The sequence below is a fragment of the Muscardinus avellanarius genome (assembly GCF_963383645.1).
Source record: "Muscardinus avellanarius genome assembly, chromosome: 22".
Taxonomy (NCBI): domain Eukaryota; kingdom Metazoa; phylum Chordata; class Mammalia; order Rodentia; family Gliridae; genus Muscardinus; species Muscardinus avellanarius.
In genome coordinates, this window is record NC_137808.1 from 8,581,490 (window position 1) to 8,599,094 (window position 17,605).

The window sequence follows — 17,605 nt, forward strand, 5'->3', positions numbered from 1 at the left end:
GAGGAGGAGAGGAGGAGGAGAGGAGGAGGAGGAGGAGAGGAGGAGGGGAGGAGGAGGAGAGATGGAGGAGGAGGAAGAGGAGAGGAGGAGGAGAAGAAAAAGGAGAAATAATAATAATAATAAAAATAATAAAAAATAATGATGATGATGATGGAATCGGGGTGGTGCACGTCAGCCATCCCAATACTGGAGAGGCTGAGACAGGAGGATCACAGGTTAGAGACCAGCCTCAGCAACTCAGTTAACACACGGTTTCAAGATAAAAAAATAAGAAGAGCCGGGGTGTAGCTCAGAGGCTGGACGCCCTTGGGTCCAATCCCCGTTCCCACACCAAGCTCAGAGGACCCTCTGGAGGAACCTCCGTTCCATCACCAGCAGCTTTCCCCGCTCCTCCAGATAATGGGGCACCTGGACTGCGCGGGCCACGCGCAGGGAGCAGGCCGAGTGTGCCCGCTGACATGTCAGACCCTCCGGAAATAACCGCAGTTGCGGGTCTGCACAACGAGACGCCTGGCTTCTCCCGAGGCCCTGCGCCCCAACACTTCGCGTTACGCCCCTGGGAACCCGCTTCCCGCTCCGAGAACCCAGGTCCCTGGGCTGCTTTTTGGATAAAGTCCATCCCTCCCCTCCAGGCAGCGGAAACCTTCAGATGGGATCGACTCGGGCGGGCGCGAAGGGCTTCTTTTATTTACTTATTTTTTGGTACTGGGGATGGAACCCAGGGGCATTCTACCTTCGAGCAACAACCCCAGCCCTATTTTTTATTCTTTATTTTTTTAAATTAATTATTTATTTTTGGTGGTACTGGGGTTCCTGGAAGCCCTTCTACCTCCGGGCTACACTCCCAGACCTATTTTATGCTTTTTTATTTTTGGAAACAGGGTCTCTTAAGCCAGCGCGGCTGGCTTCGAACCAGCGCGATCCTCCTGTCTCCGCCTCCCCAGCGCGAGGATGACAAGTGTGCGCCACCATGCCCGGCTTATTTATTTATTTATTTATTTATTTATTTTTATTTTTGTGGTACTGGGAATGGAACCCAGAGGCTTTCTACCTCCGGGCTCTACTTCCAGACCTATTTTATATTTTATTTGGAAAAAGGGTCACACTAAGTTGCTGAGAGCCTCACTAAGTAGCTGAGGCTGGCTTCGAACCTGCGCGATCCTCCTGTCTCAGCCTCCCAAGCGCAGGATTACAAGCGTGCGCCACCAGGCCCCCGGCTTTATTCTTTATTTTGAAACAGGGTCACACTGAGTTGCAGAGGGCCTCACTAAGTAGCTGAGGCTGGCCGCGAACCGCGATCCTCCTGTCTCAGCCTCCCCAGTGCCGGGATGACAAGCCTGTGTCACCACGCCGGGCTCGAGGGGTTTATGTCTGAGGCCGCCTGTTGCGCTGTCTTGTGGAGAGGAGGCGCCGTCTCCGGCCCCCTTTGTGATATAGTTATTTCCTCGAGACGCCTCCTCTCTGCCGACCCAACCCACTTCCCCTGCGGGCTCCCTCCGACCCCCAGAGCTCCCCGTCCCCTGGATGAGATAATTTCCTTTGTTTGTGAAGTCTACCAGATTCTCCTCCCTGCCCCCCACTGCCAACATCTCTTGACCCATCAGGGAAGAAAAATGGACGCGGGCAGCAGGACTTGATGAGTTTGCCGTGACCGCAACACCGGCCGGCAGAGAGAGAAAAGCTGACCTTTGCAAAGGATGTACGGCTTCCTCCGACAACTCATAGGCGCTTTATTAATTAATTGATGGCTGTCCCTGAAATGGCCCGTTCCCAGGCCTCAGCCTTGAGCCGCTGAATCCTGAGCGAGCAGAGGCTTCTCCTTAGACCAGAGGGGGCGCAGAACTCAATCCCCTTTCTCCTTTCTCAACAGGTCACACACCAAAGGGATCTTTCAGAGCGGCTGCTAATGAGCCGGAGGACGCAGCATCGGAGGGGCCCCTCGCTCACGCATCTCCCACACGGGAGGGTTACAGTAGCATTTTTGTGCAGCTTGTGAATAACCTTTCCACTCTCCACCTTGGTAAAGGAGCTGGCGCCTTTAGAATTAAAAAATAAATAAATAAGAAGGAACTTGGGAGGCCCGGACAGGAGGACTGCGGGCTTGAGGTCGCCCTCAGCAACTCGGTGAGATCCTGTTTCCAAATTAAAAAATAAACTTGGACTGGGGGTGTGGCTCAGAGGTGGAATGCCCATGGGTTCAAGCTCTAATACCAAAACAATAAAAGACAAAAAGAAAGAGCCGGGCGTGGCGGCGCACGCTTGTCATCCCAGCGCTTGGGAGGCTGAGACAGGAGGATGGCGCAGGTTCAAAGCCAGCCTCAGCTACTTAGTGAGGCTCTCAGCAACGTAGGGAGACCCTGTTTCCAAATAAAGTATAAAATAGGTCTGGGAGTATAGCCCGGAGGTAGAAAGCCTCTGGGTTCCACCCTCAGTACCACCAAAAAAAAAAAAAAAAAAAGACAAAAAGAAAAGAAACAGGGTGGGTAGATATGGGCAGAGGTGAGGTATAATTAATAACTTCAACAACAGTGACACAGTGACTAAGATTATAAAGTCAATCAACTTTTAAGGGTTTCAGAGGAGCCAAGACAGCATTTGAAACATTTGAAACAGCGGTAGGAACCGTCCAGGGGCCAGGGCGCCAGGACCACCCCCAGGCCTGTTGTGGGAAGATAAACACTGCTCGTAATTTCCTCTTCTCAAAGTTGGTTTCTGGAAGGCTACACCACCTTCCTCCTCCTCCCGCCGGGGATTAAAACCCGCCCGAGATTTTGTCACAGGCACTTGGGGAGAAGCCCCAGGAAGCCCGTGGCGCGGTCTGCTCCGCGGTCGGAAGGGGAGGAGAGGGATCACGCTTACCTCGGATCCATGATCGCGGCTCATTTAAGGAGAAGGTGAAGGCGGAGACGCCCGTGCAAAGGCCCGTGTGCCTGTGTGTGTGCGAGCGCGTGTGCGCTCCAATCACAAGCTGGTGGAAACAGGGACCTAAAAACCTCCAGCTCCTTCCGCTGCCTCTAATCTCAAGGAAATGACCTTAGACTTTGTTGCTTTGGTTAGAAACAAAAGCCATTTTAACGCGAGTCAGGGGGAATGCAACTTTTTTATTCTCCCCTAAGACTGTCCCAGGGACAATTCTACCTCCGAGGTACACCCACCCCTTCCCTCCCCAGCCCTTTTTTACTTTACTTTTCTTTTCTTTTTTCTTTTCTTTCTTTCTCTTTCTTTCTTTTTTTGGTGGTACTGGGGTTCCTGGAAGCCCTTCTACCTCCAGGCTACACTCCCAGACCTATTTTTATATTTTTATTTGGAAACAGGGTCTCCTACGCCAACGCGGCTGGCTTCGAACCTGCGCAATCCTCCTGTCTCCGCCTCCCCAGCGCGGGGATGACAAGCGTGGCCACCATGCCCGGCTTGCTTTTCATTTTGAAGCAGGGTCTTGCTAAGTTGCCGAGGGTCTCATTGGGTTATAGAGGCCGGCCTCCAACCTGTGACCCCCTGTCTTAACCTCCCAAGTACTAGGATGATAGGGGTGTACTACCACACCTGGCTGAGAAGAAAAGTAACAACTTCAAAGCCTCCTCTATTTCTTTTGGTCACCCAAAAGTCTTTCTTCAGTACACATTTAGTGATTTATTTTTCATTTTTGGCGGTACTGGGGATGAAAGCCAAGGAAGGGCATTCTGCCTCTGAGCTACACCCCCAGCCCTATTTGTTATTTTAAAACAGGGTCTCACTGAGTTGCAGAGGGCCTCACCAAGTGGCTGAGGCTGGCCGCGAACCGCGATCCTCCTGTCTCAGCCTCCCAAATTGCTGGGATTGCAAGCGTGCGCCCCCACACCTGGCTTCCTACTTTTTATTCTTTATTTTTGAAACAGGCTCTCACTGAGTTGCAGAGGGCCTCACTAAGTGGCTGAGGCTGGCCGCGAACCGCGATCCTCCTGTCTCAGCCTCCCAAGTCCTGGGATTACCAGCGTGCGCCACCACGTCCGGCTTAAAGTTCTGAACAGTTTTTGGATAAGGCGCTGCACATTTTCACCATGCCGGGACCCTATAAACCAAGGGCACTGTCCTCGGCGGTCTGGATTGGGCAGGAAGGGGGCTTGATATTTGCAGAATCCCAATACATTAAAAAAAATATCAAAGTGTTTTGTGAAATGACCGGGGCCAAGAGGTATGGACGGAACACGGCGGGAGGTGGCCACGGGGTCGGGGGCGCAGGTGAGAAGACGGCTGGCCTGGAAATCAAGCTCTCCGCCACCCCTGGGGATGAGCGGGACTTCTGTCCAGAAGGAGAAAGAAAAGGAAAACAACCCAGGACAGAAAGTTAACTCATGGGAAAAGGGAGCCGAGCAGGTCGCCGCCAGTTCTGGTGGACGGCACAGGCTGCGGCCGTCGGAGGCCAGGGCCGTGTCCAGGAAAAACAGCTCCGTGGAGAAGCCCGCTGGCCACCTCCCTCCCCGGGCAGAGAGAAAGGGGAAAGTGTGAGGCGCCGGGCGGATTCTCCCGGCTGCTTAACCCAGATGGGAAAGCAGGCAAAGGGTGTGGGGACAGACACGGCGCTCTGGTGGGTTTTTCTTTTCTTTTCTTTTTTTTGGGTCTGGTCCACAGGATGACTTTTTTGTTGTTATTTTTGGTGATAGTAGGGATTAAACCCAAATGGCATTCGACCTCTGAGCTGCAAGCTCAGCCCTTTTTATTTTTATTTTATTATTTTATTTTTTGGTGGTACTGGGGTTCCTGGAAACCCTTCTACCTCCGGCCTACACTCCCAGACCTATCTTCTATACTTTTTTAAAATTTGGAAACAGGGTCTCCTAAGCCAGCGCGCGGCCGGCTTCGAACCTGCGCCATCCTCCTGTCTCCGCCTTCCAAGCGCGGGGACGACGAGCGCGCGCCGCCGCGCCCGGCATTTTTATTTTTTATTTTGGATATAGGGTCTCACTAAGTTGTGGAGGCTGTCCTCCAAGCCGTGATCTCCTCATCTCAGCCTCCCAAGGACTGGAAACTTTTGGCCGAGGACCGGCAAAATTTATGACCATTTTCTAACGAATATATCTACCACGGAGTCTAACTGTATTGTTGGAAAACTGACTCAATATTTCAAAGTCATACTGTGAATTTAGAAGTGATTTTTGAAGGTGTGGGGCTCGGGGTTTTGCTTTAAGGAAAAACCAGATACACACACACAGATACACACATGTATGGATAGATATTTCATATATATAAATATATAATGTCTAGGCTATACACGCATACGTTTTCATTTATACATTTAAATATGACTTACTTTCCTAGTTCAGAGGAAAAATTACAAAAATTCCAGAAACAAAGAGAAAGAGGAGGGCGGATTGTAATAAAATGTATTTTACTTACACACACGCTACACAGACAGAGGTGTGGCAAACCTCTGCTATATTTGGAATCTAACGTGGCATATGAGCCCAGAAAAAAAATTTAACGATGCCACTGGGTAGTGAATAAAGGCCCCCATTCAGACCGGCACTGGCTGCCCACAGACGTTACTTTTAAACAGAGTTAGCTTCTGACATTTATGAAGAGAAAAACACATTTACTTAAAAAAAAAATCGTTTCCAAAGAGAATTCAAAGCAAAATTATATGAGCTCGGCTGGGTCTATATTTGGCAGTCATACCTGAAAAACGGAATTTATTAAAAGTCCTAGGGAAGCTGGGCGTGGTGGCGCACGCCTGTCATCCCGGTTCCTTGGGAGGCTGGGATGGAAGGATCATTCACAGGTTGGAGGCCAGCCTCAGCCACTGAGGGAGGCCCCGATTCAAAATTAAAATATAAAGTGGGGTTAGGGTGTAGTTCAATGCCCCTGGGTTTATCCCCAGTACCACAAAGCAAAATCAAAGAATCCTAGGGAATAAAGAACCCTATGAATACAAGCATGGGCTGACAGATAAGTGTCCTTCTGCACCAAATTGCTTTAACGTAACTCAAGTTCAGTTTAAAATCGCGGGGAGCCTATTTATAAGGCGTAAAAGTACTTTATCTGGGAAATACTTCACGCCCCGATTTGTTCTGAAGACGATGAGCCTGCCATTACGTGAGGCTGATAATTAGACCCCAGCTTCTCGGGGCGGGCGGGGGTCCGACTCCCCCGATATTGCTTGCGCTTACAGAATTATGGAAAGCTCGGAGGCAGCCAGAGAGGTGGGCCGAGCAGGCTTTTAATTAAATGCTAATAAGGACCAGAAAGAAAAAGGCTTTGGGTTTGGCAAGGTTTTCTCTGAAGAATCCAAGGAAAGTTTTAACTCTGGAGGACGGAATGCCCGACACCAGGTCCTGGCAATAAACTACATCCTCACGACCCGCCCCAAATGCCAGGAACAGAAAGCAGATGACGGGCACGCCTGTGGGCACCGGGCACCGGGCTCGGCCGCCGCAGGAAATGGCCGTGGGCCGGCCAGCCTCTGCCCGGCCGGGCACGCGGCCCCGTGGAAGGACACCAGGCCTCGGCGAGCCCGTGGGCTGCCACACGCTGCTTCCCCAGAATCGGGCCCCAGAGGAGCCGGCCCGGGCTCACGCGGCCCGGACTGAGGACGGCGCCCGGGCTCCTCCTCCGCTGAACCCAGTTCTCACTACTCCTCGGCCCTTTGCGTTGTGAGACAGCGTCTTGTGAAGTTGGTGAGGTCCCACTAAGTGCCGAGGGTCTCACTGAGTGATGAAGGTCCCACTAAGTGCCGAGGGTCTCACTGAGTGGATGAAGGTCCCACTAGGTGCCGAGGGTCTCACTGAGTGATGAAGGTCCCACTAAGTGCCGAGGGTCTCACTGAGTGATGAAGGTCCCACTAGGTGCCGAGGGTCTCACTGAGTGATGAAGGTCCCACTAAGTGCCGAGGGTCTCACTGAGTGGATGAAGGTCCCACTAAGTGCCGAGGGTCTCACTGAGTGGATGAAGGTCCCACTAAGTGCCGAGGGTCTCACTGAGTGATGAAGGTCCCACTAAGTGCCGAGGGTCTCACTGAGTGCTGAAGGTCCCACTAAGTGCCGGGGGTCTCACTGAGTGATGAAGGTCCCACTAAGTGCCGGGGGTCTCACTGAGTGATGAAGGTCCCACTAAGTGCCGAGGGTCTCACTGAGTGATGAAGGTCCCACTAAGTGCCGAGGGTCTCACTGAGTGATGAAGGTCCCACTAAGTGCCGGGGGTCTCACTGAGTGATGAAGGTCCCACTAAGTGCCGAGGGTCTCACTGAGTGATGAAGGTCCCACTAAGTGCCGGGGGTCTCACTGAGTGATGAAGGTCCCACTAGGTGCCGAGGGTCTCACTGAGTGATGAAGGTCCCACTAGGTGCCAAGGGTCTCACTGAGTGATGAAGGTCCCACTAAGTGCCGAGGGTCTCACTGAGTGATGAAGGTCCCACTAAGTGCCAAGGGTCTCACTGAGTGGATGAAGGTCCCACTAAGTGCCGAGGGTCTCACTGAGTGGATGAAGGTCCCACTAAGTGCCGAGGGTCTCACTGAGTGGATGAAGGTCCCACTAAGTGCTGAGGGTTTTATTAAGTAGATGAAGGTCCCACTAAGTGCTGGGGGTCTCACTGAGTTGATAAAGGTCCCACTAAGTGCCAAGGGTCTCACTGAGTGGATGAAGGTCCCACTAAGTGCTGAGGGTTTTATTAAGTAGATGAAGGTCCCACTAAGTGCCGGGGGTCTCACTGAGTGGATGAAGGTCCCACTAAGTGCTGAGGGTTTTATTAAGTAGATGAAGGTCCCACTAAGTGCTGGGGGTCTCACTGAGTTGATAAAGGTCCCACTAAGTGCCGGGGGTCTCACTGAGTGGATGAAGGTCCCACTAAGTGCTGAGGGTTTTATTAAGTAGATGAAGGTCCCACTAAGTGCTGGGGGTCTCACAGAGTTGATGAAGGTCCCACTAAGTGCTGGGGGTCTCACTGAGTGGATGAAGGTCCCACTAAGTGCTGAGGGTTTTATTAAGTAGATGAAGGTCCCACTAAGTGCTGGGGGTCTCACTGAGTTGATAAAGGTCCCACTAAGTGCTGGGGGTCTCACTGAGTGGATGAAGGTCCCACTAAGTGCTGGGGGTCTCACAGAGTTGATGAAGGTCCCACTAAGTGCCGATGGTCTCACAGAGTGGATGAAGGTCCCACTAAGTGCCGAGGGTCTCACTGAGTGATGAAGGTCCCACTAGGTGCCAAGGGTCTCACTGAGAGGATGAAGGTCCCACTAAGTGCCAAGGGTCTCCTGAGTGGATGAAGGTCCCACTAAGTGCCGAGGGTCTCACAGAGTTGATGAAGGTCCCACTAAGTGCTGAGGGTTTTATTAAGTAGATGAAGGTCCCACTAAGTGCTGAGGGTTTTATTAAGTAGATGAAGGTCCCACTAAGTGCCGATGGTCTCACAGAGTGGATGAAGGTCCCACTAAGTGCCGATGGTCTCACAGAGTGGATGAAGGTCCCACTAAGTGCCGAGGGTCTCACTGAGTGATGAAGGTCCCACTAGGTGCCAAGGGTCTCACTGAGAGGATGAAGGTCCCACTAAGTGCCAAGGGTCTCCTGAGTGGATGAAGGTCCCACTAAGTGCCGAGGGTCTCACAGAGTTGATGAAGGTCCCACTAAGTGCTGAGGGTTTTATTAAGTAGATGAAGGTCCCACTAAGTGCTGGGGGTTTTATTAAGTAGATGAAGGTCCCACTAAGTGCTGAGGGTTTTATTAAGTAGATGAAGGTCCCACTAAGTGCTGAGGGTTTTATTAAGTAGATGAAGGTCCCACTAAGTGCTGGGGGTCTCACAGAGTTGATGAAGGTCCCACTAAGTGCCAAGGGTCTCACTGAGTGATGAAGGTCCCACTAAGTGCTGGGGGTCTAAGTTGTTGGGGAGATGTCTTGCTAAGTTACAGAGGCTGGCCTTGAACCTGGAATCCTCCCATCTCAGCCTCTCAAGTACTGGGATTACAGGCATGTGTTACCCGGCCTGGCTCGGCAGGTTTCTTAAGCCGTGAAGCCGACTTTGTTCACACAGGGGACGAGCTCGTCGGCAAACACAGCCATAGAGTCAGGGCGGAGATAGAGGTTGCTGGACAAAAGGCACGTCTTGGCTCACCGCGGCCGGGTGACTCCTAAGGGAGCCGTCAGGAAGCGGTGTTCCAGGCCCTGGGGCCAGGACGGGGGCGGCAAGGCCGGCATCGCTGGGGAGGGTGGGGGCGAGTATCGGGAGTTGAGCAGGTGAGGGGAGGTACACCTGTCATCCCAGAACCTGGGAGGCCGAGACGGGAGGACCGCGGGTTGGCCCTCGGGCACTTAGTGAGACCCTGTTTCAAAATAATAAAATAAAATAAATGGGGGGGGTGAATGGTGAATTGGCCCGGATCACCCTCCCTCTCATGCCATTCTGGCATGGGGCTATAACTATTTTCTGTATTTCTATTTTCTGTATTTCTATCTTTTTAACAAACTTCTTTAAATCTTCAAAAAAAAAAAAATCTAAAAAACAGGGCTGTGGATATAGCTTGGAGGTAGAACGGTCCCGGTTTCAAATAGTTTAAAGGTGAGTTCTCCGATCTGCTCCTTGAACCAAATTCAAGCCCTCGCGTACTGGACAAGCCTTTGCTGAAAGAAGGCCCACAGCCTCCGCCTGGGGCGTGTTTAGCGGCGCGACTCCAGCGCTGCCTTCTAACGAGCACTTTAATTATTCATGCTTTGTTGGCAGATTAAGTCCAATATCAAGACGAGGAGGAAGCGTTCAATCCCAAGGAAATTAGGTGTTCCCGGCTTCTCTGCCAAGGCGGTAAGGCCGGTGCCAAACTCCTATGATCAGGTGGGAAGCGTATTAAGATAAACAAAAGAGCCCGGGACTGCCAGGCATCCCAGGTCGCAGATCCCTCCCGCCCTCCCTGATTTCTCTCCCCCGAGAGACTGAGCTTGGGATTCCTCCACAAACCAGACTGTTCAGAGCAGAAGCAAGAAAAACGACACCTTCGGCAGGATGATTAAGGAAAAAACAATATGGAACTCTCCGGTGTGTGCCGAGCAGTACCCTGGCTTATTTCCCCGCGAAGCTTCCGAATTCACAATGAGGGGCTGGCACCGAGGTGTTCTCGGGAGGCCCCGCACCCGAAACTCAAACCACCGCGGCGAAATACAAGGATATCTGTGCATTAGCCTTACCCCTACCTTGGGGAGCCAGAACTATTTTCTGCTCAGACAGTACTAGGTTTGAGATTCCTGATTTATTTATTTGTTGGTACTAGGAGTTAAGCCCAGGGACATTATATCTCTGAGATACACCCCCAGCCATATATATATATATATATATATATATATATATATATATATATATATATATATATTATTTTTTTTTTTTTTTTTTTTTTTTTTTTTTGGTGGTACTGGGGGTGGAACCCAGGGGCTTTTTCTACCTTTGGGTAGACCTATTTTATATTTTATTTGGAAACAGGGTCTCACTAAGTTGCTGAGAACCTCACTAAGTAGCTGAGGCTGGCTTCGAACCTGCGCGATCCTCCTGTCTCAGCCTCCCAAGCACGGGGATGACAAGTGTGCGCACCTGCGCCCGGTTTCCAGCCCTATTTTATTTACCTTTTATTTTGAAACAGGGTCACTGGGTTGCTGAAGGTCTCACTAAGTTGCTGAGGCTGGCCTCGAACCTGAAATTCTCCTGTCTCAGCCTCACAAGTACTGGGGTTATAGCTACAGGCCACCATGTGCTGCTAAACCTCCAATTTTAGTGCCACAGACACATGTGTATATGTGCGTACAGCTGTGATTTGCATATAGACACAGAAGGTTTATTTACCACCCCTTCTCTCCTCAATTTCTGCCCCTTTTGGGCCATTTCTCACTCCCGCTGAGAAATTGTCCCATAAGCTCCTGGTCTTGGGGTGGGCGTGCACCCCAGATGGGCCTCCCACTGTGTAAAATGGGAGGGTTTTTTTTTTTTTTGACAGTGGATGGATATAAGAAATCTTCTTCATAGATGGATGTGCTGGTGCAGGCCTGAAATCCCAACAGCTTAGGAGACCGAAGCAGGGGGCTCTCTTAAGTTTGAGGCCAGCCTCAGCAACTTGGTGAGACCCATCTCAATATATAAGTAAGTAATAAATAAATAAAGTTTTCTTTCTTGGCTGGGCGTGGTGGCGCCCGCTTATAATCCCAGCATTCGGGAGGCTGAGGCCTGAGGATCGTGGTTCACAGACAGCCTCAGCTACTTAGTGAGGCCCTCTGCAACTCAGTGAGACCCGGTTTCAAAATAAAGAATAAAGCCGGGCGTGTTGACGCACGCTTGTAATCCCAGCATTGGGTGTGAGCGGAGGATCACGGTTCACGGACAGCCTCGGGCACTTAGTGAAGCCCTCTGCAACTCAGTGAGACCCTATTTCAAAATAAAGAATAAAAAACTGGGCAGGGGGTGTAGCTCGGAGGTCAAATGCCTCTGGGTTCCATCGCCAGACCCACAAAATAAATAAAGAAAGAAAGAAAGAAAGAAAGAGAGAAAGAAAGGATTAAAAAATAGGGCTGGGGGTGTCGCTCAGAGGTAGAATGCCCCTGGGTTCCATCCCCAGTACCGCACACAAAAAAATTGTAGCTGATGGAAATAACATTTACAGAGATTCTTAATCTCTAAGCAGCTAAATAGCTTAGATATGATTTTTCTTATCAGCCTCTGAGTTGAGTACTATTATATCCCCCACTTTGCACATGGTGGTGGATTAACTTATCCACGGTCCTATTTAGGTAGAGGCAGGATCTACTTACTTATCTATTTAACTTGAGGCTCCGGGTATAAGTCATTTTCTTTCACTCCCTTTCTATCCTATATAATTTAAGTTTCTTTCTTCCTCAGTCTTTTAAAAAGTGATCTTTCAGCCGGGCGCGGTGGCGCACGCTCGTCATCCCCGCGCTTGGGAGGCGGAGACAGGAGGATCGCGCTGGTTCGAAGCCAGCCGCGCTGGCTTAAGAGACCCTGTTTCCAAATAAAAATATATAAAATAGGTCTGGGGCCAGGCGTGGTGGCGCACGCTTGTAATCCCCGCGCTTGGGAGGCTGAGACAGGAGGATCGCACAGTTTCGAAGCCAGCCACAGCTACTTAGTGAGGCTCTCAGCAACTTAGTGAGACCCTGTTTCCAAATAAAATATAAAATAGGTCTGGGAGTATAGCCCGTAGGTAGAAAGCCTCTGGGTTCCACGCCCAGTACCACCAAAAAAAAAATAAAAAATAATAAAATAAAATAAAATAAAATAGGTCTGGGAGTGTAGCCCGGAGGGAAAAAGGCTTCCAGGAACCCCAGTACACACACACACACACACACACACACACACACACACACAAAATAAAATAAAATAAATAAATAAAAAGTGATCTTTCTTTGGACACGAGTAAGTCTGCTACAGTTAAGAACACCACGGTTCTCCTAAGGCTGCAAAAAAAATTTTTTTTTCTTAGAATCTTATTTCTCCAAAGACACCGGAGACTTTAAGCTTACCGGTCATTTTTTTTTTTCTACTTATGACTCAAGACTCATAAGCCGTCATTCTACGAGACGCTCTGATCGTGAGAGGTACTGACTCGATCCCCAACCGTTGTACAGAATATATCTTTCAGGAGCTTAGTCTTTTCAAACTGAAGTTGTGCTGGAAAAAAAATTCATTATTGGTCAACCCCATAAAGGACTCGTAGGGTCTGGCGGTTTCTAAAGCTTTCATTTTTGAATTGGTCGGTAACCGCATTAGAGTTAAGCCATAAATCCCCTGAATCCTTTGGGAGTGAGGCTTGGAGCCTCTCTGATTGGCTACGGCGTTTGCGTCCCGTCTTTGAAAGTTTCCTGAGCGTTAAAAAAAAAAAAAAAATAAAAATAAATAAATAAATAACTGACACGAAGGAGGTGCCCTCATCCCGTAAGCCAAACCCAAGGGGGGGGGGAAGGGCTTTAGGAAGACAGACCCATCTCTGGCTCCAAAACGCCAGAGAGCTGCCCGGGCCGGCCAGCCGGGAGGCGTCCAGGGCTCCGTAGTACTCTCCAAGCCCCGCACGCTGCCCGGATCTCTGCGTGGCTTTTGGGTTTCATTTGAAATTCAGGAAATCACAGGTGTGTTCTAGGGAGCGGCACCGCCAGAGAAACCCCCCTCGCATTTTAACAAGCGTGGCTCAGGGGAGGGAGGGCTGGCCCTGGAGACTTTTACAGTATAAACCTTAGACGCTGGCCTTTTATTTTAGTCTGAGTGATGGGGAGACCCTGACTTGTGAAAAACACCTGTTCGGTCACGTATGGGACACCAGATAGGAAGACGCAAATCCCAGCCCTATGACAACAGGGTTCGGTATAGGGCGGATCTTAAGAATGGCAAGTAAAGCTATCCCATATCACGGGAAAAGAAAATGATATACAGTCCCATAAACCCAGATATAATCCTCCTAATTTAACAGTGCCTTAAAAAAAAAAAAAAAAAAAAAAAACAACCTCAGAGACGTTAGCAAGCCAGGCATGGTGGTGCACACCTATATGGTCTCCGTACTCCGGAGGCTGAGGCGGGAGGACGGCCAACCCAGTGAGACCGTCGGCCTCTTAGCAGGATCGGGTTTCAAAATTTAAAAAATAATAATAATAAGGCCGAGGCTGTGGCTCAGAGGTGGAAAGGCCCTGGGTGTTCAATCTCCAGTTTAAAAAAAAAAAAAAAGTTAGCAAAGAAAGCACAGGACTTTTACATCCTGTAAAAGAAAGAGTCATTTAAAAATTACTATTTTTTTTTTTTTAAAGGCCAGCCTCTTTCCCAGGGTCCAGGATTGGTCTCTGAGCTGAACCAAGCTGCTGCGCAGAGTGAGACCCAGAAAATAAATAAAAAAGAGCCGCTGTTGTGCGACCAGCAGGGAATCCATCACCCAGGAGGGGCCCGGGACCCCACAAACTCCCAACCCGCCTTTCTCCCCTAAGCTGGCAGGCGGGGCACCCGCTTTTCCTGGCTCCACCTTGCAAGCTGGATGGAAAACTGGAGTCCAGGGGGGGGGGGGAGAAGAAGAAGAAGAAGAAGAAGAAGCAGACAGACCCACTCCAGCGCCAGCCCGCATGAGGCCCTGGGGTCTGCCCTGCACCCCCAGACCCCGAAATGTCAAAGGCGCGTCCCAGCCGCCCGCTGCAGCCCCCAGCTCTCGGCTGGGACTTCTGCAAACGCGGGGGCCTGGCGGTGAGTCGCTCCCCCCCCCCTGGCACCCCCAGCCCCCGCTGCAGGGCGCCCGCGAATCCCGAGTCGCGAATAGCGAGCACGGGGCTGCGGGGCACAGGTGGCCGCGGCGGGCGCTCACCTGGTACACGTCCCGCAGCCCGCACCAGGTCCGCAGCGCCTGCTGGCATGCCCGCAGCCTCTCGGCGTACCAGCGGCGCAGCGTGGACACGGTCAGGTTCCACACGAAGCGGCTGCCCGCGAACAGCAGGTCCTCCACGCCGCAGGTGAACGCCGAGGCCATGGCTGCAGCCGCTGCAGGGCTCGGCAGCCGGGCGCCCTGCTCCTGGGGCGCGGGCAGCCGGGGCCCAGGGAGGAGGGGAGGAGCTCAGGACTCCCCCAGGGCTCCGGGGGGGCGGAGCAGCTCCCCAGGGGCGGGGGCCCAGCTGCAGGAGCGCGCCCCAAAGGCTCAGCCATGGGGACCCCGCTCTTCTGTGCAGGACGGGCTTCCTGGGGCGCTTTGCACCGCGCAGCGCCCAGAAACACCTCCGAGGAGCCGCGGAGGCAGAACCGAGAGGAGAATGCGGGAGAAAAATACCGTGTCCACGCAGCCTCCCCCTGGACCTGGGTCCTGGGGGACCGGCCCGGGATGTTTTCCTGGTTTGGCTGGGTAACTGCGCGGCGGAGCGCCCCCGGGGGCCTCCCAGGAACGACCACCTGCCGGTGGGAGCAGCAGAGAGAGAGCCCAGGAGAAAAGGGGGGCTGGGGAGCTAGGAGTCTGCTGAAAAACTGAAGGCCCTGGGGGGGGGGGGTCTTTGGTTTCTTTCTAGAAAAATTCAGCTGCCCTGACCCAAAAAAAATTTTTTTGACAATTTTTTTTTTTTAAGGAACAGATTAATCTCCACTTACAATAAACACGGGGACAAAAAACAACCAACCAACCAAACAAACAAAAAACAAGTTCCCCCACTCAAGAAATCGTTTAAGTCATCCCCTTTGGAACTGATAGCTTCCTTCCTTCTTTCCTTCCTCCCTTCCATTCTTTCTTTTTTTTTTCTTTCTGATTGAACACAGGAACATGTTATCTACCTCTGAGCTACAACCCCCAGCCCCTTAAAAATAATATTTCTGAAACAGAGTGTCTCCCTAAGTTGCTAAGAGGCTCACTAAGGCGCTGAGGCTGGCCTTGAACCTGCGAATTCTCCCGTCGTGGCCCCTCAAGGACCGGGATGACAGGCGTGTGCACCGCGCCCAGCACCCTACATTATTCCTCATCGCAAAACGAGGGTTTAGGGATGAGGGTTTAGCAGCAGGGTTAGGGATGGATGGGGTTTTCTCCGCATCCACCTGTAGGGCGACGGTCTGGATTCAATTGACGTTTTCACACCTGGGTTTTTATCTTTGCTCTTGGGTGTAGAAGGAGAAGACGCCAAAGCTTCTGGAAGCCTTTCTCCCCGACCAGCCAGGAGGCCCCAGGGCCGGCTATCGACAAGCCCATCGGCTTTATTTCAGGTTTCAAATGTGCGGTTAGAATCTTAACTCGGGTGAAACTCAAGCCTTCAAAAGAGAAACACAGATCTGTCCTCAAAGTGCCCCTTGTTTTCAAAGTGGCTGTAATCAGAACACTTTTAAAAGGTGCTTTTCTTTTACAACTCTGGGGAGGGGGAAAAAAAAAAAACCTAGGAGTTTTTGTTGGGCTCGGTTATGGGGACCCAAGACCCGGGGATCAAACCCAGGGCCATCTTACCTCCAAGCCACACCCCAGCCCGATTTTATTTTTATTTGGAAACAGGGCCTTGCTTAGTTTGTGAGAGTTTCGCTAAGTAGCCGCGGCCAGCCGCCAACCTGCGAGCCTCCTGTCTCGGCCTCCCAAGTACTGGGATCGCAGGCGTGTGCCGCTGTGCCCAGCTTAGATAACTTTAAGAACAAAATTCTTGGTGCAAGGGATGGAACCCAGGGGCTTTCTACCTCAAAACTACACCCAAGCCATATTTATTTACTTATTTATTTATTTATTTATTTATTTAATTATTTTCAGTACTGGGGATGGAACCCAGGGGCATTCTATCTCTAAGCTACACCCCCAGTCTTATTTTTTATTCTTTATTTAGAAACAGGGTCTCCCTGAGTTGCTGAGGGCCTCACTAAGTAGCTGAGGCTGCCCACCAACCGTGATCCTCCTGTCTCAGCCTCCCGAATGCTGGGGTTACAAGCGTGCGCCATCACACCCGGGTTACCTATATCTTTCCTAATGATCATGTTCTCGGAAATGCCGGGTAGCCAAGGGAATACAAGAATAACACGTCCTCTGGGTGAGCTGCCTCTGCCGCGTGATGCCGTCCCCGAGGAGAGAGCTTTACCCACTACCGCTGCAGGCAGCCAGGTGTGCAGGGGCCCGGCCCACGCGGTCAGGTCCCCCTTGGCCATATTTACTTGTCTTTCTCCTGCTACTTTTCCGAGACTGGGGTGCAGTATAACAGGGTTCTCTGAATGCTGTTTCCGGCCCAGCCATATCAGCATCGCTGGGGGGCTTGATGGGGATACAGGACTGCTACAGGCTCAGAAACTGTGGGGCCGGGCGGGGCGGCACAGGCCTGTCATCCCAGTGCTTGGGAGCCTGAGACAGGAGGAGCGCAGGTTGGAGGCCGGCCTCAGATAATTAGCAAGGCCCTCGGCGCTCGGTGAGACCTTGCTTTAAGGTAAAAATAAAAATAGGGCTGGAGGGGGGTAGCCAGAAGGTAGGATGCCCTTGGGTTAATCTTCAATGCCTAATAATAAGAAGAAGAAGAGGAGGGAGGAGGAGGAGGAGGAGGAGGAGGAGGAGGAGGAGGAGGAGGAGGAGAGAAAAAGCCGGACAAGGTGGCGAACCCTTGTAATCTCAGCATTTGGGAGGCTGAGACAGGAGGATCGCAGTTTGAGGCGAGCCTCAGCTACTTAGTGAGGCCCTTTGAAACTCAGTGAGACCCTGTTTCAAAATAAAGAATAAAATTAGGGCTGGGGGTGGAGCTCAGAGTTAGAATGTCCCTGGGTTTCATCCCCAGTATGGCAATAAATAAATAAATAAATAAAAATAAAATAATGGGCTGGGGGTGTAGCTCAGAGGTAGAACACCCCTGGGTTCAAAACCCAGTGCCTAATAAATAATAATAATAATAATAATAATAATAATAATAATAGGATGGGTGTAGCTCAGAGGTAGAACACCCCTGGGTTTAAAACCCAGTGCCTAATAATAATAATAATAATAATAATAATAATAATAGGATGGGTGTAGCTCAGAGGTAGAACACCCCTGGGTTCAAAACCCAGTGCCTAATAATAATAATAATAAATAATAATAATAATAATAATAATAATAGGATGGGGTGTAGCTCAGAGGTAGAACACCCCTGGGTTCAATCCCCAGCACTACATACATATCACAATAATAATTATAGCAATCATCAGCAGCATCACCA

At 50.9% G+C, this 17,605-nt stretch overlaps 1 protein-coding gene across 1 annotated transcript in view; it reads right to left on the reverse strand.

Moving 5' to 3' along the window:
- FRMD4B (FERM domain containing 4B) overlaps nucleotides 1-14,451 on the reverse strand; it is a gene marked incomplete at both ends in the record, with an annotated part of 90,866 nt that extends 76,415 nt beyond the window's left edge. Inside the window, one exon of the mRNA XM_080718207.1 lies at nucleotides 14,290-14,451. Coding sequence (XP_080574333.1) covers nucleotides 14,290-14,451 — 162 coding nt within the window. The remainder of the gene's footprint in view (nucleotides 1-14,289) is intronic.
- Nucleotides 14,452-17,605: the final 3,154 nt, after the last annotated feature.